Raw genomic sequence first — 23,723 nt, 5'->3', positions numbered from 1 at the left:
TGACGTAATGTCCGCCAGTTCTCTGGGACTCACGGCCTTCCTCGTTTCCCGTAGCCTGGGACTTTATTTTTGCTGCATCTCCACCCCTACTACCGGGGCTTTTCCGAGGCTGTCGTATTACCCGACTTCAGCTCGGGTGCAGCAAAAAACTACAGCTGGCGTCCCTAGGAGAAGAGGCCTGTGAGCGGGGGTCCTGCGGCCGATAAAGCGCTGGGAGTGACGGCCAGTCTTCGGGATCCCTGCTGGGCTGTGAGACCCGGACTGGGGCCGCAGGAGTCCCCCCTGTTCGGGATCCCTCCAGGGCAGTGAGACCCGGACTGGGGCCGCAGGAGTCCCCCCTGTTCGGGATCCCTGCAGGGCAGTGAGACCCGGACTGGGGCCGCAGGAGTCCCCCCTGTTCGGGATCCCTCCAGGGCAGTGAGACCCGGACTGGGGCCGCAGGAGTCCCCCCTGTTCGGGATCCCTCCAGGGCAGTGAGACCCGGACTGGGGCCGCAGGAGTCCCCCCTGTTCGGGATCCCTCCAGGGCTGTGAGACCCGGACTGGGGCCGCAGGAGCCCCCCCCCCCCGTTCGAGCTCCCTGCAGGGCTGTGAGACCCGGACTGGGGCCGCAGGAGCCCCCCCCTGTTCGAGCTCCCTGCAGGGCAGTGAGACCCGGACTGGGGCCGCAGGAGTCCCCCCCTGTTCGAGCTCCCTGCAGGGCTGTGAGACCCGGACTGGGGCCGCAGGAGCCCCCCCCTGTTCGAGCTCCCTGCAGGGCAGTGAGACCCGGACTGGGGCCGCAGGAGTCCCCCCCTGTTCGAGCTCCCTGCAGGGCAGTGAGACCCGGACTGGGGCCGCAGGAGTCCCCCCTGTTCGGGATCCCTCCAGGGCAGTGAGACCCGGACTGGGGCCGCAGGAGCCCCCTCCCCCCCCGTTCGAGCTCCCTCCAGGCCTGTGAGACCCGGACTGGGACCTCCTGGACTGGTCCCTTACGCTCGCTCCATTGGACCGAAGCCTCTGGCCACTGGTGTCCCTCCTCCGGAGGCGTGGGAGTCCTCGCCATGAGCCATGGCCGTCTGATCCATTTCACCCGGGCGGCGGACGAGGGGCAGGAGGAGGGCGACGAGCGGCGATTCCCCCGCCCCGGAGGCAGCCTGGACGGCGAGCAGGCGAAGAGTTTCTACGAGGGACTGCTGGCGTCCAGCGGCCAGGCCGCCTCCAGACCCAGACCCAGACCCAACCCGGTCCGTCAGCGCTCGGATGTGCGGAGGAGAGCGAGAGGATTTGCAGAGCACGCTTCCTACAGTGGTAAGTTTAGAAGAGTGAGGACGGAGGGGAATCTCATTGAAACCGATTGGATATTGAAAGGACTGGGGAGAGTGATTGTGGAGAGGCTGTTTCCAAAAGTGGGGGTCTCTCACCATAGAGCACAGTCAGATAGAGATTCTGAAGGAGGGCCTCAGCCCGAAACATCGACTGTTTCAGACATCCCACCCCGCAAAAACCCATTTCAGGGAGATATCACCCCCCCCCCCCAACCTCCGCGACCTCCAAGGGTGCATGTATACAGGACATTTGATTATCACAACACTTTATTTGCTGGAAGTCTCAACCTCTTAAAATATGTACTTGTATTATCATGGAATCATTTTATTTTTATTCTATTACGTACAACTTTAAGCAAGTCTACAGGGAGTTTGGCCTCATCACGTAGGACATTAATAGCGTAGCTCCTTAGCAGCCAGCCAGCTAGTTTAAATAACGTTAGCTATGCTAATAAACGAATGACACCTGTTAAACTCACCTCAACATGTCTTTTACATTTTAACCCACCATGGGTAATGGAGAAGTCACTGTTGCAAACAGTGAAGCGAGTAACACTCATTTTTTTTTACCCCTATTAGGCAGAGGTACACTTTACTGTAGTCTGGGGTGAAGTACGTTTTGTTTTGGAACACTGTGCCATAGCGCTGCAGGACACTAAACTGAACTGATGGACAATGAAAGAGAGAGAGAGGGATTGATTGTAAAGCCCGCCCACAGAGAAAACTAATTGGTCTACTTAGCACAAAGAGAGACCAATCAGGATGCTATTTCTGTCACTCCCTCGCTGTGTCTGTCACTCCCTCTCCGGGATATTGTATATAATTTGCAGGCGTCAGGGAACCACTATCAGTATGCAGGAGACTTCCGGGAGAGGTGGGATGTCTGCTGTTTACCCTTTTCTATAGATGCTGCCTGGCCTGCTCAGTTCCTCCAGCATTTTGTGCTGTTGCTCAGTGTAGAAGGACGTCCATTTAGAACAGAGAAGAGGGGGAATTCCTTCAGCCACAGGGTGGTGAATCTGGAATTCATTGCAGGGTCTGAAACGTCGAGTATACTGAAAGCAGAGCTTTATAGGCTCTTTATTTGTCGGGGTGTCCATGAGGGGTTGAGAGGGATAATAAATCAGTCATGATGGAACGGCGGTGAAGGAGCAGATTGGGTGGGCCGAACGGCCTGATTGTGCTGTTATGTCTTGTGGCAGAGGGCAACGGTGGTCAGGCGGAGGGAGCGCAGAGGCGTGGACACCTGTTGCTGAAGGCGGCCCAGCACGGCGACCTGAGGACTCTCCGGAGGCTGCTGGAGAAGGGAGCCTGCGACATAAACTTCCGGGATGGCTTCTACTGGACCGCCACCATGTGCGCTGCTCACAGCGGACAGTCGGAGGCAGTGGGCTACCTGCTGGACAACGGGGCCGCCTGGATTGGGGTTTGCGATACTGCTGGTCGCGACGCCCTGGACCTGGCCCGGCAGGCGGGGCATGCGGCAGTTGCCGCTCTCCTGGAGGGGTACCGGGGATGTCGGAACCGGCCAGGGGGACGAGAGGACCGGAGGTAAGTCTCCATGGCAGTCGGTGTGTGAGTGCGTGACTTCCCAAACCATAGTCCATCTTTCCCTTCTCGTATACCACCAGACCCAAAAGACAATTACTTTCCCCAAGCAGTTATTAAACGTTATACACAGACGGGTGCTGGGAAAGGGCCAGGAACATCATGAAGGATCCCACCACCCTGCTCATAGACTGTTTGAACCACTCCCATCGGGGATGAGGCTATGTGGCATCAACTCCAGGACCACCAGACCCAAAAAGTTTCTTTCCCCAAGCAGTAAGGCTAATCAACCCCTCCACACCACTACTCTATCATTTCCTGCCTTCTGTACCGATACGCCTGTGCCTAAAGTCACACAACCGATCAACGTTTACAAGATGTCTTGCGTAATTATATTATATTTTTTTATATTGTGTTCTTTATCTTATTGTATTTTTGTGCTGCATTGGAGCCAATTATTTCGATCTCCTTTACACTGGTGCACTGGAAATGGTATTAAACAATCGTCAGTCTCCTACTCAAGGGGTCCCCAACCTTCTTTGCACCGCGGACGGCGTTTTAATATTGGCAATATTCTTGTGGACCGGGGGTGCTGTTCAAGCTCAACAGAGAGTGACGGAATGAGGAAAGGTGCAGTCGACTCATATCGTTTCATATCACCAAATCATATCGTTTATTTGCGGCCTGGTGGTCGGGGACCCCTGTTCTACCTTATCAGGTCTGTCTTCTTCCCCCTTCCTTTCCAGCTCTGATGATGGGTCTCGGCCCAAAAGGTAACTGTTTCAGAGATGCTGCCTGACCTGCTGAGTTGCTGAAATGTTATGTGGATGTTGCTGAAGGTTTCTTGTGTTTATAATTGGATACAGAATTGCCTTGCTGGTAGAAATCAGCACAGGTGCATCACAGGGCTGTGTGCTAAACGTTTTACGCTGATGACTGTGTGGCTAAGCACAGCTCCAACACCCTATTCAAGTTTGCTGTTGACACCACTGTTGTGGGGTGTATCAGAGGTGGTGAATCAGCATACAGGAGGGAGATTGAAAATTTGGCTGAGTGGTTTAATAACAACCTCTTGCTCGATGTTAATAAGACAAAGGAACTGACTATAGACTTCAGGAAAGGGAAACCAGAGGTCCGTGAGCCAGTCACCATTGGAGGATGAGAGGTGGAGAGGGTCAGTAACTTCAAATTCCTGTCTGTCACTATCTGAGAGGACCTGTCCGGGACCCAGTATGTAAATGTAATCGCAAAGAAAGCACAACGACAACTCTACTTCCTCAAGATCTGCAGAGATTAAGCATGACATCAAAAACCTCGACCCACTTTTACGGACATTGGGTAGAGAGTGTATCAGCTGGCTGGATTACAGCCTGGTATGGGAGCACCAACGCCTTTGAATGGCAAATCCTACCAAAGGTAGTGGATTTGGCCCAGTACGTTACTGGTAAAACCCTCCCAACCATTGAGCACATCTACGTGAAACGCTGTCAGGAAAGCAGCATGCATCAGCAGAGATCCTCATCACACAGGCCAAGCTCTTTTCTTGCTATTGCTGCCATCAGGAAGAAGGTACAGCAGCCTCAGGATTCAAGAACAGTTACTCTCCCTCGACCATCAGGCCGTTGAACGAAAGAGGACAACTACACTCATCTACTGAGATGTTCCAGCAATCAATAATCTCACGTTAAGGACTCTTTATCTTGTTATTTCATGTTCTCGTTATTTATTGCTGTTTATTTGCACAGTTGTTTTCAGTGCTTTACTCGATCTTACCTTGATCCTGTTAGAGTTACTATTGTTTAGATTTGCTGAGTATGCCCGAGAGAACTTCTCGGAGTTCTATGTGGTGACATGTATGTACTCTGACAATTAAATTTGCTTTGAAATCAGGAGGGTGATGTTGGGTTTAGGACTGGAAGCCGGTGACTAGTCTTGTAACTTCCCACCATCTTTCCCTTTCGCTTTCTCAAGGTTCTGCGTGTTAGATGTCGAGGGAATCCAGGGTTAGTTGTCTAATTGGATACAGAATTAGTTTTAATTTATAATAAATCGTATGTACAACAGGATAGTCAACATAGCATAGAAATACAGTTGTGTCAGTATGAATTAATCAGTCTGATGGCCTGGTGGAAGAAGCTGTCCTGGAGCCTGTTGGTCCTGGCTTTTATGCTGCGGTACCGTTTCCCGGATGGTAGCAGCTGGAATAGATTGTGATTGGGGTGACTCGGGTCCCCAGTGATCCTTTGGGCCCTTTTTACACACCTGTCTTTGTAAAATGTCCTGAATAGTGGGGAGTTCACATCTACAGATGCGCTGGGCTGTCTGCACCACTCCCTGCAGAGTCCTGAAGTACAGTCCCCATACCGGGCAGTGATGCAGCCAGTCAGGATGCTCTCAATTGTGCCCCTGTGGAAAGTACTTGGAATCTGGGGGCCCGTACCAAACTTCCTCAACTGTCTAAGGTGAAAGCAGCTCTGTTGTACCTTTTTCACCACACGGCTGGTGTGTACAGACCTCGTGAGGTCCTTGATGATGTTTATGCTGAGGAACTTAAAGCTGTTTACCCTCTGAACCCCAGATCCAGTGATGTCTATAGGGGTTAGACCGTCTCCATTCCTCCTGTAATCCACAACCAGCTCCTTTGTTTTCTTGACACAAAGCCTCCTTTGTAAGCTGCCTCATTATTATTTGAGATTATGCCAATCAGTGTATTGTTGTCAGCAAATTTGATTAACGGATTGGAGCTGTGGGTGGCGACACTGTCACGTGTATACAGAGAATAAAAGAGAGGCCTTAGTACACAGCCCTGAGGGGCTCCTGTTTTGAGGGTCAGAGGGGTGGAGGTGAGGAAGCCCACTCTTACCACCTGCCGGTGATCTGACAGGAAGACCAGGATCCAGACGCACAAGGCCGAGGTCTCTGAGCTTCTTGTCGAGCCTGGATGGAATTATGGTGTTGAATGCTGAACTGTAGTCCAAGAACAGCATTCTCACAAAAGTATCCCTCTTCCCCAGATGTGTAAGGACGGTGTGTAGAGCTGTCACTATTGTGTCATCTGTCGATTGGTTGTGTCGGTAGGTGAATTGTCAGGGGGTCCAGTGTGGGTGGTAGCAAGCTGCAGATGTAGTTCTTGACCAGCCACATTTGCTTATTATTGAGTTGAGTGCGACAAGACATCAGTCATTCAGACATGTTACCTTGGTCTTTTTTGGTCAGGGACCATGGTTGATGTTTTGCAGTAGGAAGGCACTCTACACTGGGAGAGGGAGAGATTAAAAATATCAGTAAACACATCTGCCAGTTGTGCTGCGCACATCCCGAGTACTTGCCCTGGGATGCCGTCCGGTCCCGCGGCCTTGCGTCTGTCCACCTGTTGTAAACATCTGCGTACCTTAGTCTCAGCTTACCAAGCTGCTGGCCATGTCATCTGCAGGTGTCCTCAGGCTGGGGCTGGGAATCAGAAAGTAATGCTGCTGGTGGGCACCCATGTTCCCATTTTGACGTGTCTCTTCATGGCCTCCGCTACTGCCCTGAGGAGGACACACTCCGGTTGGAGGAACAGCATCTCATCCTATCTGTGTGGCCTCCAACCTGATGGCATGAAAATTGATTTCTCTAGTATATTCCTCCTTATCTCTTTTTTTAATCCCCATTTTGGTTCCCTTCTCACTCCCCCTCTCCTGCCCATCTCCTCTGCCTTCAGCCCGTCCGCCAATCCGGTACCAGCTTCTTGATTCATCGCCGCCCCCGTCCCGCGCCAGCCCACCTTCCCCCTCGCCGATCACTGCCCCTGTCCCGCGCCAGCCCACCTTCCCCCTCGCCGATCACCACCCCCCCGTCCCACGCCAGCCCACCTTCCCCCTCACCGATCACTGCCCCCTGTCCCACGCCAGCCCACCTTCCCCCTCGCCGACCCCCATCCCATTTCAGCCCACCTTCCCCCTCACCGATCACTGCCCCTGTCCCGCGCCAGCCCACCTTCCCCCTCGCCGATCACCAACCCCCGGCCCACGCCAGCCCACCTTCCCCCTTGCCGACCCCCATCCCATACCAGCCCACCTTCCCCCTCACCGATCACTGCCCCCTGTCCCGCGCCAAACAACCTTCCCCCTCGCCGATCACCACCCCCCCTGTCCCACGCCAGCCCACCTTCCCCCTCGCCGATCACTGCCCCCTGTCCCACGCCAGCCCACCTTCCCCCTGTAAGTTTGCTCTTTCATTGATTCTAGTACGTTTCTTGGATTTACTGTGTATGTCCAGAGGAAAGCGAATCTCAGGGATGTATGCAAACATATACATTATGAATTAGCTGTGAACTTTGATAAGAGTGAGGTGTCACATTTTGCAAAGTCAGTTGAGGCAGGACATTCGCAGTGAACAGTCGGGTCCCTGGCAGTGTTGCAGAACGGAGGGATCTGGGAGTGCAAATACCTGGTCCCTGAAGATTGTTTAATGTTAATTCCAGTACAAGAGTAAAGGAGAATGAAATAATTGCTACTCTGGAACCCATGCAGCCAAGGAAAACAATAAGTTAAAGAACGCAATAATATTTTTTAAAAAACAGTAAATATAAATACATAGGATGCCTTATGTATTGGTTGTGTGTCCATAAAGTGACCCTAGGCATAGTACATAAGGTGACTGACAGGAAACGATAAAGTAGTGGTGGTTGGGGGTGTGGAGGTGTTGATCAGCCTTGCTGCTTGGGGAAGGTAACTGTTTTTGAGTCTGGTGGTCCTGGCGTGGATGCTGTGTAGCCTCCTCCTCGATGGGAGTGGGACAAACAGTCCATGAACAGGGTGGGTGGGATCCTTCATGATGTTACTGGCCCTTTTCCGGCACCTTTCTGTTCATGTGTCAGACATTTGACTATAGAAGTTGGTATGTTACGTTGTAGTCCGATAAATGTTGGTGAAGCCATATATGGAACATTCTGTTTTTGTCGTCTCACTATGAGAAAGATGCCATTTAGTTGGAAAGACTGCACAAGTAATTTCCAAGGACACTGCTAGGATACGGGGGTCTGAGTTATGGAGACATGTTGGGACTTCTTTCATTGTATCATGGTAAATTGAGGGATAATCTTGTATCAAATGGTGAGGGGCATATAGAGGGTCAGTGTGCACAGTCTGTTTCTCAGGGCTGGCAGATCAAGAACTTGAGAGCACGGGTTTAAGGTGAGAGGAAGGATTTGATGGGAGTCTGAGGGGTAACATTTTTACCCAGAGCACAGCCGGTATGTGGACCGGGTTGCCAGAGCAGGCTGGGCAGGTGCATTAGCATTTTAAAATAATACACTTGGACAGACAGCTGTGCAGGCCAAGTCATTGAGTGCATCGGAAGCAGAGGTTGATTGGATCTTGGTTAGTCAGGACATCAAAGGTTACGGGGAGAAGGCAGGAGAATGGGGTTATTATGAAACGAATAACTGAACTGGATGAGGTTACCTCTTTGAAGGTTGGATGGACTGGGTTTGAGTGTAGAAAAGTGAGCAGTACTTTACTGACATGACGGACGAGGAGGGAGTATTGCCTCTTGTCCAAAAATCTAGAACTGGGGTGGCCATTTAAAATGAAGGGACCTCTGAGGAGAAACCTCTTCAGATAAGTGTGAATGCAGTCTTTGAATGCAGAGAACATGGCTTCAATCCCGGTGAAGCAAGGCAGAGATATTGGACCATGTGCCATTGGAATAGAATTAGGCCATTGAGCCCACTGAGTCTGCTGCACCATTCTCCTGCCTTTGCTTCAAGAATCCTTGACACCCTAATTAATCCAATACCTATCAACCTCCATCTTAAATACACCCAATGACCTGGCCTCTGCAACCATCCGTGGCAGTGAATTCCACAGATACACCACCCGCTGGCTAAATAAAGTCCTCCCTATCTCTGTTCTAGAAGAACACCCTTCTATTCTGAGACTGTGCCTTTTGATCTTAGACACACCCACTATAGCAAACGTCCTCTCCACATCCACTCTGTCTTGGCCTTTGAATATTCAATTGGTTTCTCTTTCAATATTTTTATCAGTTTCTGCATAGAAGAATACCGAATACATGAAGATATATTATAAGTCAAAAGAAAAAAATAAAATATTACCAAATACATTGTATTAAAAACAGTTACAATCACAAAACCCTGAAATCATAAAAATTAAATTAAATGGTAATATTGAAATATAATTTTGTTATACAGAAAAAAATCTAAACCCATTACGAAAGTCAGAGCTGTTAGGAAAAGCAAGAAAAAAGGGGAGGAAACCCTTATCATATAATAAAATATATTATTAACCACCATCTGTACCTTTACAACAAATCAAAGGTTTTGAAAATAACTCAAAAATGGTCCCCACAATGTATAAAAGTCTTGGCTAGATTCAAAAGCTGAACAAGGGATCTTCTCTAAATTTAAGCATGACCTAACATCATGTAACCATTGAGCATGAGTAGACGGAACAGCATCCTTCCATTTAAGCAAGAGCGCCCTCCTAGCTATAAGAGAGATAAAAGCCAAAATATGCAGATCAGGTGTCTCCAAAATAAAGTCTTTTCCTCCAACAATACCAAATAATGCGCTCAAAGGGTTAGGCTTAAAATTTACCTTGAAAATTACCGATAAAGTTTGGAATACTTCCTCCCAGTATCTTTCAAGAATCAGACATGTCCAAAACATGTGAATTAATGAAGCTTCTCCATTATTACATCTATCACAGAAAGGAGATAAAAACGAGGTAGCTTATCTTTAGATGTGTGAACCCTATGAACCACTTTAAATTGTAAGAGGGAATGAGGGGCACTTAACAATGAAGTGTTTAAAAATTCCATTCCAAGTTTCCCCAGAGATTGAAGTCTGTAAATCTTGATCTCAAAGATTTTTAATTTTGTCTATAGGAAAATTTCTCATTCCTAGCAACATACTATAAATATTGGCTATTGAACCATTATAAAAAGGTTTCCATAAGACAAAGGAGCAGAAGAAGGCCATTTGGCCCATCGAGTCTGCTCCGCCATTTTATCATGAGCTGAGCCATTCTCCCATTTAGTCCCACTCCCCCGCCTTGTCACCATAGCCTTTGATGCCCTGGCTACTCAGATACCTATCAATCTCTGCCTTAAATACACCCAATGACTTGGCCTCCACTGCTGCCCGTGGCAACAAATTCCATAGATTCATCACCCTCTGACTAAAAAAATTTCTTGGCATCTCTGTTCTGAATGGGCGCCCTTCAATCCTTAAGTCATGCCCTCTCGTACTAGACTCCCCTATCATGGGAAACAACTTTGCCACATCTACTCTGTCCATGCCTTTTAACATTCAAAATGTTTCTATGAGGTCTCCCTTCATTCTTCTAAACTCCAAGGAATACAGTCCAAGAGCGGACAAACGTTCCTCATATGTTAACCCTCTCATTCCTGGAATCATTCTAGTGAATCTCCTCTGTACCCTCTCCAACGTCAGCACATCCTTTCTTAAATAAGGAGACCAAAACTGCCCACAGTACTCCAAGTGAGGTCTCACCAGTGCCTTATAGAGCCTCAAAATCACATCCCTGCTCCTATACTCTATTCCTCTAGAAATGAATGCCAACATTGCATTCGCCTTCTTCACTACTGACTCAACCTGGAGGTTAACTTTCAGGGTATCCTGTACGAGGACTCCCAAGTCCCATTGCATCTCAGAACTTTGAATTCTTTCCCCATTTAAATAATAGTCTGCCTGTTTATTTTTTCTGCCAAAGTGCATAACCATACCCTTTCCAACATTGTACTTCATTTGCCACTTCTCTGCCCATTCTTCCAATCTATCCAAATCTCTCTGCAGACTCTCCGTTTCCTCAGCACTACCAGCCCTCCACCTATCTTCGTATCGTCAGCAAACTTAGCCATAAAGCCATCTATTCCAAAATCCAAATCGTTGATGTACAATGTAAAAAGAAGCGGCCCCAACACTGATCCCTGTGGAACACCACTGGTAACCGGCAGCCAACCAGAATAGGATCCCTTTATTCCCACTCTCTGTTTCCTGCCAATCAGCCAACGCTCTATCCACGTATGTAACTTTCCCGTAAGTCCATGGGCTCTTATCTTGTAAGTAGCCTCATGTGTGGCACCTTGTCAAAGGCCTTCTGAAAATCCAAATATACGACATCCACTGCATCTCCCTTGTCTAGCCTACTGGTAATTTCCTCGAAAAATTGTAATAACTTTGTCAGGCAGGATTTTCCTTTAAGGAATCCGTGCTGAGTTCTGCCTATCTTGTCATATGCCTCCAGGTACTCTGTAACTTCATCCTTGACAATCGACTCCAACAACTTCCCAACCACCGATGTCAAGCTAACAAGTCTATAATTTCCTTTTTGCTTCCTTGCCCCCTTAAATAGCGGAGTGACATTTGCAATCTTCCAGTCTTCCGGAACCATGCCAGAATCTATCGACTTTTGAAAGATCATCGCTAATGCCTCCGCAATCTCCACAGCTACTTCCTTCAGAACACGAGGGTACATTCCATCTGGTCCAGGAGATTTATCTACCTTTAGCCTATTCAGCTTCCTGAGTACTTTCTCTGTCGTAATTGTGACTGCGCGCACTTCTCTTCCCTGCCACCCTTGAGTGTCCGGTATACGGCTGATGTCTTCCTTAGTGAAGACTGATGCAAAATACTCGTTCAGTTCCTCTGCCATCTCCTTATCTCCCATTACAATTTCTCCAGCATCATTTTCTATCGCTCCTATATCTACTCTCACCTGTCTTTTATTCTTTATATACTTGAAAAAGCTTTTAGTATCCTCTTTGATATTATTTGCTAGCTTCCTTTCATAGTTAATCTTTTCTCTCTTAATAACCTTCTTGGTTTCCTTTTGTAAGGTTCAAATTAAAACTTACAGGAAATGTATATAGTTGAGAACGCAGAAAGTCTCGAATTTATAAATAACGAAAAAAGTGAGTTTTGGGTAAACTATATTTAGCTGACATTTGCTCAAACGAAAGAAAACTTCCTCCAACTAACAAATCCTGGAAGTATTTAATACCCAATCTATCCCATTCTTTAAAAACTGAATCAGTCATCGAAGTTTAAAAAAATAGTTAGAACAAATGGAACCAGACAAAGAAAATCTCAATAGACCAAAGAATTTCCTAAATTGTACGCAGATCCTCAAAGTGTGTTTACCTACCAAATTTTCAGTTAGTTTACTAAAGGATAAAGGGAGTGAGAATCCAAGAAGAGAAATAATAGAAAATTTATTAACAGAGTTAGCTTCTAAATAAACCCATATCGGACAGTCCTCACGGTTAATATAGTATGTCCAAAACGTAAGGTTTCGTATATTGACTGCCCAATAATAAAACTTAAACTTTGGTAAAGCTAAACCTCCATTCTTCTTAGATTTCTGAAGATGAACTTTATTTAGTTGAGATTGTTTGTTTTTCCATATATAAGAAGATATAATAGAATCAAGAGAATCAGAAAAAGATTTAGGAATATAAATGGGTAATGCCTGAAAAAGGTATATAAATTTAGGTAAAATATTCATTTTAATGGAGTTAATTCAGCCAATCAAGGATAATGAAAAAGATGACCAGTTTGATAGTGTCCTGTTTACAAAATTCAGTAAGGTAAGGAAATTTTCATTAAAATAATGAAAATATTCATTAAATAGGTATTTATAATTCTTGGTAATTGTTACACCCAAATACTTAAATTGATTTCTTACAATTTTAAAAGGAAGGTTAGTATTAATAACAAATTATTCAGAGGAAAAAGTTCACTCTTATGTAAATTCAGTTTGTATCCTGAAAACTGGCTAAAACAAGAACATAGAGAAAGCACAGGAGGTAGTGAAGTCTCGACATTAGAAATAAAAAGCAATAGGTCATCAGCATAAAGCGAAACTTTATGAAAAATCCCTCTCCTTAGAACACCAGTAATATCATTAGATTCTCAAAAAGCAAAGGCTGAGGGTTCTAAAGCCAAGTCAAAGAGCAAAGGACTCAAGGAACAACCTTGTCCAGTTCCACGTTGAAGTTTAAAAGTTCTGGAATACTGAAAATTAGTAAGGACCCTAGCAGAAGGAGAAGGAGATAGATAAAGTAATTGAATAAAATTGGCCCAAAATTAAAATTTCCTAAAGTTTTAAATAAATAATTCCATTCAACTCAATCAAAAGCCTTGTCAGCATCCAAAGAAATCGCACATTCCGATATCCCCTTAGAAGGGGAATAAGCAACGTTTAATAAACTTGATTAGTTTCAACGAGACCCCCCCACCACTACTCCTCTTCTGAAGTCCAGTGAATACAAGCCAGGAGCCATTAAATGCACTTCATATGTTAACCCTTTCTTTCCCAGAATAATCTGGGCCCACTTCAATGCCAGCACATATTTTCTTAGATAAAGGTCCAAAACTGCTCACAATACTCCAAATATGGTCTGACACTGCCTTATAAAGCCTCAGCATTACATCTGAATCCCCTGGAAATGGTAACGTTGCATTTGGTCTTCCTTACCACCAGAAATCTGTGTCCAGGGGAATCCAGAAATTGGGCAGGGAGCTGCACTGAGGGAAATATCGATTCCCACCCGGGTGGTACGGCAGACAGGAGGGACTAAGTGTGCTTCCCCTGATTCTCACGAGTGTTCGTTATGAAATCCGGGATCCAGGGCAGTTAGACTGAACGGTGCAGGCTTGTTTGTCAGAGGTGGGTGAGACTTACCACTCTTCAGAGCCGAGTTTCTGTCTACAAGCTGCAGTAAATGATATCCCCAAGCTGTGTCAATGTTCCATTCCTGCTGCCTCTCAGTTCAACAGCCTAACTTGTAGGCATTGAGAAGCCAACTACAGAAGAAATTCATTTGAGTCGGCATCTATCGTGATAGGACCCCCATCACTCTGTCTGTCCCCCTGGCTCATTCAAACCTCCCCAGACAATTTCCCCTGAAATCTGAGAACTTCACAGTTCCAACTTTGGTCTCACCAGAGCCTAATGGAAGTCTCAGTCATACAACATCATACAGGTTCTTTGGCCCAACCAAAGTTCCCGTGTAAACTTCTTCACTCCAAAATCAATCTAAACCTTCCCTCCCACATCTCCCTCAATTTCTCTTTCATCCATGTGCATAACTAAGAGTTTATTGAAGACCCCTGATGATTCTGCCTCTCCCAGCTCCCCCGGCAGAGCGTTCCACACAGCCACTCTCTGTGTAAGGAACTTGCTTCTCACACCGCCCTCCAATTAAAATGATGCTCCCTGGTATTGGCCATTTCCTCACTGGGAGAAAGTCTCTGGCCACCTGTGCGTCTTACCAATTTTTAACGCTCCTATTAAGTCACCTCTCATCCTTCTCCACGGCAAAGAAAATGTCCTGAGCTTGCCGCAGCAGGCAATCTCTCTGACCGTGGTATCTGCCAGAGGAAGTGGTTGAGACCAGTGCCGTAGTATCATTTAAAAGGCACTTCAGGTGAGCATGTGTGGGGAGGGGGTGTGGGCCGAATCCAAGGAATTGGGATGATCTGTGAGGGCACCATGGTGGCCAGGCAATGGTTGGGCCGCAGGGCCTGTGTCTCTGCTGCATTTCTCAACAGCCCTAGGGAGAAAAATGAGCAAACTTTCCACAAAATGGCTACTCTTTCTGGTTGGAGACTTCTACTCAGGAGCACGTGTTGTTGAGAAGGCAGGGTCCTGAGCAGGGACAGCAAATGGCCCAACTGTTCTTCTGCCAGTGGCACTGCTGGGACATAGCACCATGAAGTGCAGGAGCAGGATTAGGCCATTTGGCCCATCGAGTCTGCTCTGCCGTTCAGTGATAGTTGTAGTTTTCTCAACCCCATTTGCCCTCCTCCTGTAACCTTAACCTCTCAATCCCTGCCTTTAGTACACCCCATGACTTGGCCTCCACAGCCTTCTTTGACAATGATTTCCTACTCAGTACATCTGAACTTGCATTGTATACATGCCAGAGACATAAAGTGCCCATCAAACCCTGGGATCGTTCTTGTGATCCTCCCCCGGGCCAGCACGTCTTTCCTTAGCTATGGCACTAAAGTTACTCTCAAAGTGTGGCCAATACATTAGAAAGCCTCCGCAGTATATCTACACTTTTATATTGCAGTCGTTCAGAAACTGCACTTCCCTCAACCTGCAAATTAACCTTTAAGGGAATCCTCATCTGAGATTCCCAAGTCTCTTTGCACCAGCGATTTCATTTAAAATCTTGTCTATACCTTTATTCCTTCTGCCAAGGTACATGACCGTATCTTTCCCTACACTGTATTCGGGGCCCTTATCGAAGAAAAGTGAGCTGGAATTGGAGAGGGTACAAAAAAGTTTCACGAGAATTATTCCAGGAATGAAATGGTTAATGTGTGAAAACTCTGGGCCTGTACACTAGAGCTGAGAAGAGTGAGGGGGAGGGGGGGATCTCTTTAAAACCTGTCGAATATTGAAAGGCCAGGACAGAGTGGATGTTTCTTATACTGGGTGAGTCTAGGACCAGAGGGCACGGCCTGAGAATAGAGGGGCGTCCATTTCGATCAGACATGAGGAGGAATTTCTTGAGCCAGTGGATGATGAATCTGTGGAATTCATTGCTACAGATGGCTGTGGAGGCTGAATCATTGGGTATATTTAAAGTAGAGGCTGATAAGTTCTTGATTTGTCGAGACATCAAAGGCTGTGGGGAGAGGTCAGGAGAACGGTGTTGAAGGGTAGGCCATGATGGAATGGTGAGGAAGGTTCAATGAGCTGAGTGGCCTGATTCTGTTCCCATGTCCTGCGGTGTTTCGCCACTCTCCCAAACCGTCCCCGAGCTTTGGTTGTTTGCAAAATGGCCGCTGTTTGGATGCAAAGTTAGGTCCTTCCTTTCTCTCACAGGGCGAGGCCACCACAGAAGAAGTTTTGCGAGGCCTGCAGACTGGAATACCAGGAGGACACTGCTGAGCAGCACGAGAGGTCGACGCTGCACCTGCTCAGCACGAGCGATAAGCTGCCACCAACCCATTACTTCATTCCCGAAAGCAACGTCGGCTTCCAGATGCTGCTGAAGGGCGGCTGGGACCAGGAGACGGGACTCGGGCCAGACGGGAAGGGTCGGAAGTTTCCCGTCAGAACGGTGCTCAAGAGGGACCAGAAGGGGCTGGGCTTCCAGACTGACCTGAGGCCGAAGGTCACCCACTTCAACGCTCGCGACCCTGAAGCTGTGCAGCCGCCGAGGAGCGTCGTCGGCCGTGCGCCAAGGGCCGCCACCGTCAGCAGGAGGGAGGAGCGCAGGCGAGAGGCGAGGCAGAAAGCCTGGGAGAGGGATCTGAGGATGCACATGAACTTTTAGGGACTCCTGATGATTTTGAAATATTTGATTAAAAGCCAGTCAGTGTTACGAACACGGAACTGTACTGACCTTTAAGTCCACAATGTTGTGCTGACTTTTTAACCTACTCCAAGATCAATCCCACATAGCCCTCCATTTTCCTATCGTCTGTGTACCTATCTAAGGGTTTCTTGTGTATCAGCCTCTGTCACCACCCCTAACAGGGTGTTCCACACACCCACCACTCTGACACCCCCCTCTCAAATCACCTTAAAGTTCTGCCCCCTTGGGTATATCCACCCTGGTAACAACCCTCTGTCTATCCACTCGACTTGTGCCTCTGACCGTCAAGGTTGCCGGGTAAACTGGTCCCTGCCAAGTGGCCCTGGTGTGTGGGTGAGGGGTAGGGTGGGGAGAACGATGAATTTGTGTTTAATGTGGGAGTGGTGTGAAGGGGTATGAAAGGGTCTGCATCGCTATTTCTCTATGAAACGTTCTCCCATCTCGTTTTGTTTTAAAGATCTGCTTTATTTGTCACGCGCAGAGAATGACCAACGCTCTCCGAGGATGTGTTGGGGGCAGCCGCTGGTTTCACTGTGCTTCCAGTGTCGAGATAGCATGCCCACAACTCACAACCCTAACCATACATCTTTGGAAAGTGGGTGGAAACGGGAGCACTCAAAGCAAACCCACACAATCACAGGAAGAGCTGGCAGGCAGTGACCAGAATCGATCCTGGATCACTTCAAAGCATCATGCTGGCTGTGACGCTCAGATCCATCCCTGGGAGGACTCAACCAGGGACGGTGATGCCAGTGTCCCGGAGTGTGAAAATTTAATCTGTCTCATCATGTCCTTCCACATGCAAGTTGGCAGTGGTGTTTACTGCACTGAACTACCTGCCTGTGAGGTGCTGAGGGCTCGAGCTGAAGCTCTCGGCGGTCCAAGATGACCAGATCGAACGTTGTCTGCAAAGACGCTAACTTCTGCGATCAGATTCCAGTTTATTGTTCACATGCATGTTAGAATATACACTGAAAGGCACTATTGGCATTAATGACTAACCCAAGGATGTGCTGGAGACAGCCGGAGTTAGATATGGCCCCTGTGGCTAAAGGGATCAGGGGGTATGGAGGGAAGGCAGGTACAGGGTTCTGGGTTGGATGATCAGCCATGATCGTACTAAATGGGGGTGCAGGCTCGAAGGGCCGAATGGCCTACTCCTGGGCCTATTTTCTATGTTTCTATGTCACCACACATTTCAGCACCAACGTCGTAAGCCTACAGTATTTGAGAAGGAATATCTTTAGTGAGAGCATTTTGTTTTTTTGAATTTATTTCGAGATGGTGTGGAATGCTGCCCAGCATTCCCCTGGTTTAATCCTAGCCTAGTCACAGGACAATTTACAATAACCAATTAGCCTTCCAACCTGTACGTCTTTGAACTGTGGGAGGAAACCGGAGAACAGCGAGGAATCGCACGTGGTCACAGGGAGAAGGTATAAACTCCTGACAGGCCGTGGCAGCAATTGGGCCTGGGTTGCTGGTACTGTGAAGCGTTGTGCTAACCACACGACCATGGCTGTCAATCTGTGGAATTTGTGCAAGAGTTAGTAGAATATAAAGCCTGTTTGGTTTTGCTCTTTAATGGCAAGTTTGTATCTTCAACACTGGCATAACTGTAGAGAAAGGTGTTAGCTGAGAGAGTGACATCCTTTTGCGTGAATCTGCCAAGGGAATCACTAAATATACCTGCCCTGAGATAGCACAAGTGAATTGTACACACTCAGACACTGCATCATTGTCACTGTGGTAACACGCTGCAAGCTTTCACTGCTAATGTAATGGTTTCCCTGTAAGCTTTCACTGCTAATGTAATGGTTTCCCTGTAAGGTTTCACTGCTAATGTAAAGGTTTCTCTGAAGCTGCAATGTTTGGGTTGGACTAGCGATAACGGAGTTTGGAATGTGGGGGCTATCCGGTGAGAGAGATGTTGTTTGTTCTCGTGAGTCTGGAAGAGAGAGTTTTGCCGTCTTTTGCCAGCGAGACTCCAGCTCTCTGGGTCACGGAGGCACACAAGCTCCAGGCAACAACAGAGCTGTGCTCCTCTTGGAGGAGTGACCTTATAGAGGTGTATCAAATCAGGAGGGGCTTAGAATGGGGTCAGTCCTCTCTCCCGCTGCCCCCCCCCCCCCCAGGGAGAAGAATCAGGAACCTCACACAAGATTTCAAGGATCCAGAGTCAGGAAGGGGGTATTGGGCTGAGATCTGAGAGCAGGGAGATACAGCCTGCTGCTGGTCACAGTGAGAAGAGGGAAGGTCCAGGCAGTGACAGGGTCACCTGGGTGGTTTCTGTGTTCTGGAGATCAGAAAGTCTCGTGGTGGGGTCAAACAGGTGGGAAAGGTGGGGGCTGTCTGTAAAACATGGACATTGCCGGGACCCGAGGACCTGAGTGAAAGGGGAGAGGTTGGACAGTTTAGGACCGTAGTCCTTCGAACATAGATGATTGAGGGGAGATTTGATAGATCTGTACAAAATTATGTGGGGTTATAGATAGGGTAAATGAAAGCAGGCCTTTCCACTGAGTTTCCCCAACATCACATCCCCGCTCTTGTATTCTATACCTCTAGAAATGAAGCCAACATTTCATTCACCTTCTTCACCACCAACTGAACCTGGAGGTTAACCTTTCGGGTTTCTCGCACAAGGACTCCCAAGTCCCTTTATATGTCTGCATTTTGAATTCCCTCCCCATCTAAATAATAGTCTGCCCATTTTATTTCTTCCACCAAAGAGCATGACCATACACTTTCCAACCTTCTTTGCCCATTCCCCTAAACTATCTAAGTCTCTCTGCAGGCTCTCTGTTTCCTCAACACCACCCGCTCCTCTACCTATCTTTGTATCATCGGTAAATTTAGCCACAAGTCCATTAATCCCATAGTCCAAATCATTGACTTACATTGTTAAAACCAATGGTCCCAACGGTGATCCTGTGGAACTCCACTGGTAACCGGCAACCAGCCAGAATAGGATCCCTTTATTCCCACTCTCTGTTTTCTGCCGATGAACCAATGCTCCACCCATGCTAGTAACTTCCCTGTAATTCCATGGGATCTTATCTTGCTAAGCAGCCTCATGTGCAGCTCCTTGTCAAAATCCAAGTATACCACAACTATTGCATCTTGTAATTTCCTCAAAAAATTGCAGTAGGTTAGTCAGGCAGGATTTTCCTTTCAGAAAACCATTCTGGCTTTGGCCTATCTTGTCATGTGCCTACAGGTACTCCGTAATCTCATCCTAACAATTGATTCCAACAACTTCTCAACTACTGATGTCAGGCTAACAGGTCTATAGTTTCCTTTCTGCTGCCTCCCACCCTTTTTAAATAGCGGAGTAACATTTGCAATTTTCCAGTCATCTGGTACAATGCCAGAATCTATCGATTCTTGAAAGATCATTGTTAATGCCTCCACAATCTCTCCAGCTACTTCCTTCAGAACCCGAGGGTGCACTCCATCAGGTCCAGGAGATTTATCCATCCTCAGACCATTAATTTACTGAGCACCTCCTCAGTCATAATTTTCACTGCCCATACTTCATCTCCCTGACACTCTTGAATGTCCGGTATACTGCAGATGTCTTCCACTGTGAAGACTGATGCAAAATGCGTATTTAGTTCCTATATCTACCCTCAACTCTCTTTTACCCTTTATATAGTTAAAAAAGCTTTTTGTATCTTCTCTGATATTAGTCACCAACTTCCTTTAATTATTCATCTTTTCCTTCCTAATGACCTTCTTAGTTTCCTTCTGCAAATTTTTTAAAACTTCCCAATCCTCTATCTTCTCACTAGCTTTGGCTTCCTTGTATGCTTTCTCTTTTGCTTTTACTTTGGCTCTGACTTCACTTGTCAGCCTCAGCAGTGTCCTTCCTTTTGAACTTTTCTTCTTATTTGGAATGTATGTCTTGCACTTCCCTCATTTTTCGCAGAAACTGTCCTTTCTGCTAGTGTCCCTTTCCAGTCAACTTTGGCCAGTTCCCCCGCAAGCCATTGTAATATTCCACTGAAATGCCGACACATTGGAATTCAGTTTCTATGTTGTAAAGGGAACCTTTTCCGGTTTGCTACTGTGGCTAGTGGGGTCTGTGCTTTTATATGTCAGTGACTTGGGTGATGGAATTGATGGCTTTGTGGCCAAGTTTGCAGATGATAGGAAAATAGATAGAAGGGCAGGTAGTGTTGAGCAGAGGCTGCAGAAGGACAGATTAAGAGAACGGGGGAAAATATGGCAGATGGAATGCAGGGTAAGGAAGTGTATGGTCATACACTTTGTTAGAAGAACTGGAAGCTTAGACTCTTTTCTAGGTGGGGAGAACACGATGCTGCCGGTGTGAATTCGGCAGCTTTTTCTGATCTGGTGCAGTGGCTTCAGCATACCGGATGGTGATACAACCAGTCAGAACGGTCTCCACATTGTGCCTGTACAACCAGTTATCAATTAAGATAAAAAGCACGCGTGCGGGAAGTGGATAAACTGGTGTATTCACAGAGCAGCGGGTGAGAGACAGCATGTGTAGTCTACAGATTAATTTGCATGGGCAAGCTATCAGTCCATATATAGTGGTAAGGGGAGTGATTGCGTGGCTAATCTTCTCAGACTGCTAATGAAATATAGTCACTGTTGTGCCTTCTTTGCAACTGCAGCAACGTGTTGGACTCAAGGTAGATCCTCAGAGATATGGATATCCAGGATCTTGAAGCTGCTCACTTTTTCCATTCATCCCTCAATGAGGACTGGTGTGTTCCCGTGACCTCAATCAATTCCTTAGTGTTTCTGATGTTCAGAGCAAGGCTGTTGAGCGACACCACTCAACCAGCTGATCTGCCTTGCGCCGGTGTGCCACCTCCTCGTCACCGTCTGCTGCTCTGACAACTAGAGTTGAGCTATCGGCAGATTTACAGATGTCATTTGAGCTGTGCCTGGCATCATGGTCAGGGGCGTAGAGAGAGTGGGGCACACATCCTTGAGGTGCGCCCATGTTCACAGACAGCGAGGTGTTATTACCCATCTGTACAGCCTGTGGACCTGCGGTTAGGAAGCCGAGGATCCAGTTGTAGAGGGATGAACAGAGGCCCAGACTTTGGAGCTTTTTAATCAGAACTGGAGGAGTTAGTATTGTCCAGGTGATCCAAGGCCACGTGATGACCCACTGGAGATCTACTGTGGTGACAGGCAAATTGCACTGGATACAACACAACGGATGGATGAATATGAAACAGGAAAGTATCCAGGATATCAACAAAGAAAATAGATCATAGCGTAATAAAGGGAAAACAGGACAGAATTTACTCCAAGGCTTAAGAAAATCTGCTATAGAGCTCCACAGGGTCCTGTGATCACAAGAGCCTGTTGGACATTGTTAATGTGAAATACTGCAATCCGGATTCGCTGATTTATTGATGGGCATCGGGGAGCTGTGTGACCTCGGTCATTGCAAGGACTAGACCTGAAGGCTCAGTATCGCCTGGTTGGAGTCAGTGGTTCGAGCGAGGTGCCGGGGTCAGTGTGGCATGGTGTTCAAGCTGGAGTCGGTGTTCGGTCTGCAGAAGACAAGCCACATTCTGTTTGACCACAGACAATGATTTTTTTTTGTGTGACTATTTTACTAAGACTTTAAATATGTTATATGCAGTGAGTGTCTGGAGGCACTTGACCCCAGAGTTATGCTGTTCTGTTTGGCTGTATACATGGGTAACCCTTATGATTTAATGACAGTTAAACGTGAACTTGTGCCTTGGCTTTACCCATGAGAGAGGGAGAGCGAGAGAATATCAGACATCAGTCCCCAGACACTGAGGAGGTAGGAAAGGTCATCCCACCCCCGGGTCTGGGGCCAGTACTAAGGTCACCAGTCTGCACAAAAGAACTGGGTTCAATTCCGAGCCCAGGCACTGTCTGTGTGCAGTTTGCATGCTCTGCTGTAATTACATGGATTTCCTCTGGGGTGCCCCAGTTTCCTTCCTATCCCAACCAAAGACATGAGGTCGGGTGGCTTAATTGGTTGATACAAGTTGTTCCTTGCGTGACAGACTTTTCGGCAGGGTAGGGGACTCCAAAACCAGGGGGTACAGATTAGGGGTGAGAGGAGACAATTTAAGAAGAACTTGAGAGGCAATTTCTTCACCAGAGTACAGTGAGTTTATGGAATGAGCTGCCAGGGATGTGGTTGAGGTGAGTACAAAACTATCATTTTAGAAGCCTTGGGAAGGTACAAGGAGGGGTGAGGCATGGAGGGATATGGACCAGACACAGGAAATTGGACTGAACATCAGAGATTGTGCAGATGCAGGAGATCCAGGGCGACACACACAAAGTGCTTGAGGAACTCAGCAGGTCAGGATGGCGAGACAGCCTACAGGGATGAGGCGGCCGCGTGGTGTGCAGACGATAACACCCAGAAGACCAAGGAGATCATTGTGGACCAGGCATGCTAGGAGCCACATTCGCATCCCCATCTACATCAACGGAGCTGTAGTGGGGAGTGTGTCAAGCTTCAAATTCCTTGGCGTCTACATTTCCGAGGATCTCACCTGGTCCCTGAACTCCTCCATCCTGATCAAAAAGGTGCAACAGCGCCTTTATTTCCTGTGGAGCATGAAGAAAGCTCACCTCTGTCCCAGGATACTGATGGACTTTTACCACTGTACCATTGAGAACATACTCACCAACTACATCTCAGTGTGGTGCGGCAATTGTCCCGTATCGGACCGCAAAGCACTCCAGCGTGTGGTGAAAACTGCCCAGCGGATTATCGGCACCCATTTGCCCACCATTGAGAACATCTACCATAAACGCTGCCTGGGCAGGGTGAAAAGCATTATCAAGAATGCATCTCACCTTAACTATGGACTTTTTACTCTCCTCCCATCCGTTAGGCAGTACAGGAGCCTCCGTTCCCGCGCCAGCAGGCACAGGAAGAGCTGAACCTCACATCACAGCGCACAGCAGTATTGCACCCATATTGTACTGTCTCAGTACTTTTATATTTGTGTGCTGTAGCACTTACTTTTTATTCGCAGTTATTTTGTAAATAACATTATTCTTTGCATTTCTGGTTAGAGGCTAACTGTATTTCATTGACTTTGTATCTGTACTTGGCACAATGACAACAAAGTTAAATCTAATCTATGGAGAGGAATAAACAATTGATGTTTTTGTTTGAGACCTTCCATCAGTACTTGAGGAATAATTGGGACTAGTTCGGTGGATATGGTGTTTGGCATCAACTGGATGGGCAGAAGTGCCTGTATCAGGATGACTTTGTCAATGAGCAGTAAAACCTGAAGGTGTAGGTGTATCTGTTATAAAGTGGGCAACATCACTGGATGTGTTGCTGAAAAAATTAAAAATTTCACAAATGATAAATTAAAATAAACTGAGACAATAGCAATTAGATACAAATATAGTTAGGTATAATTGAGGGATAAGCATTACTCAGAGGTATAGACAATAATTACAGATATTAAGGGATAAATATTAACAATAGATACTGATGGATAAA

The 23,723-nt window shown here is 47.2% G+C and overlaps 1 protein-coding gene across 1 annotated transcript; it reads left to right on the top strand.

Moving 5' to 3' along the window:
- On the top strand, positions 1-23,384 carry gpank1 (G patch domain and ankyrin repeats 1). The gene is made up of 3 exons (XM_072259421.1): positions 1-1,289; positions 2,509-2,857; positions 15,724-23,384. The coding sequence occupies exons 1-3, from the start codon at positions 1,043-1,045 to the stop codon at positions 16,175-16,177; spliced, it is 1,050 nt and encodes a 349-aa protein (XP_072115522.1). The 5' UTR covers positions 1-1,042; the 3' UTR covers positions 16,178-23,384.
- The last annotated feature ends 339 nt before the right edge of the window (positions 23,385-23,723 follow it).

Source organism: Mobula birostris, chromosome 5 (assembly GCF_030028105.1).
Source record: "Mobula birostris isolate sMobBir1 chromosome 5, sMobBir1.hap1, whole genome shotgun sequence".
NCBI classification, from domain to species: domain Eukaryota; kingdom Metazoa; phylum Chordata; class Chondrichthyes; order Myliobatiformes; family Myliobatidae; genus Mobula; species Mobula birostris.
This window is presented reverse-complemented; position numbering and strand designations above follow the sequence as displayed.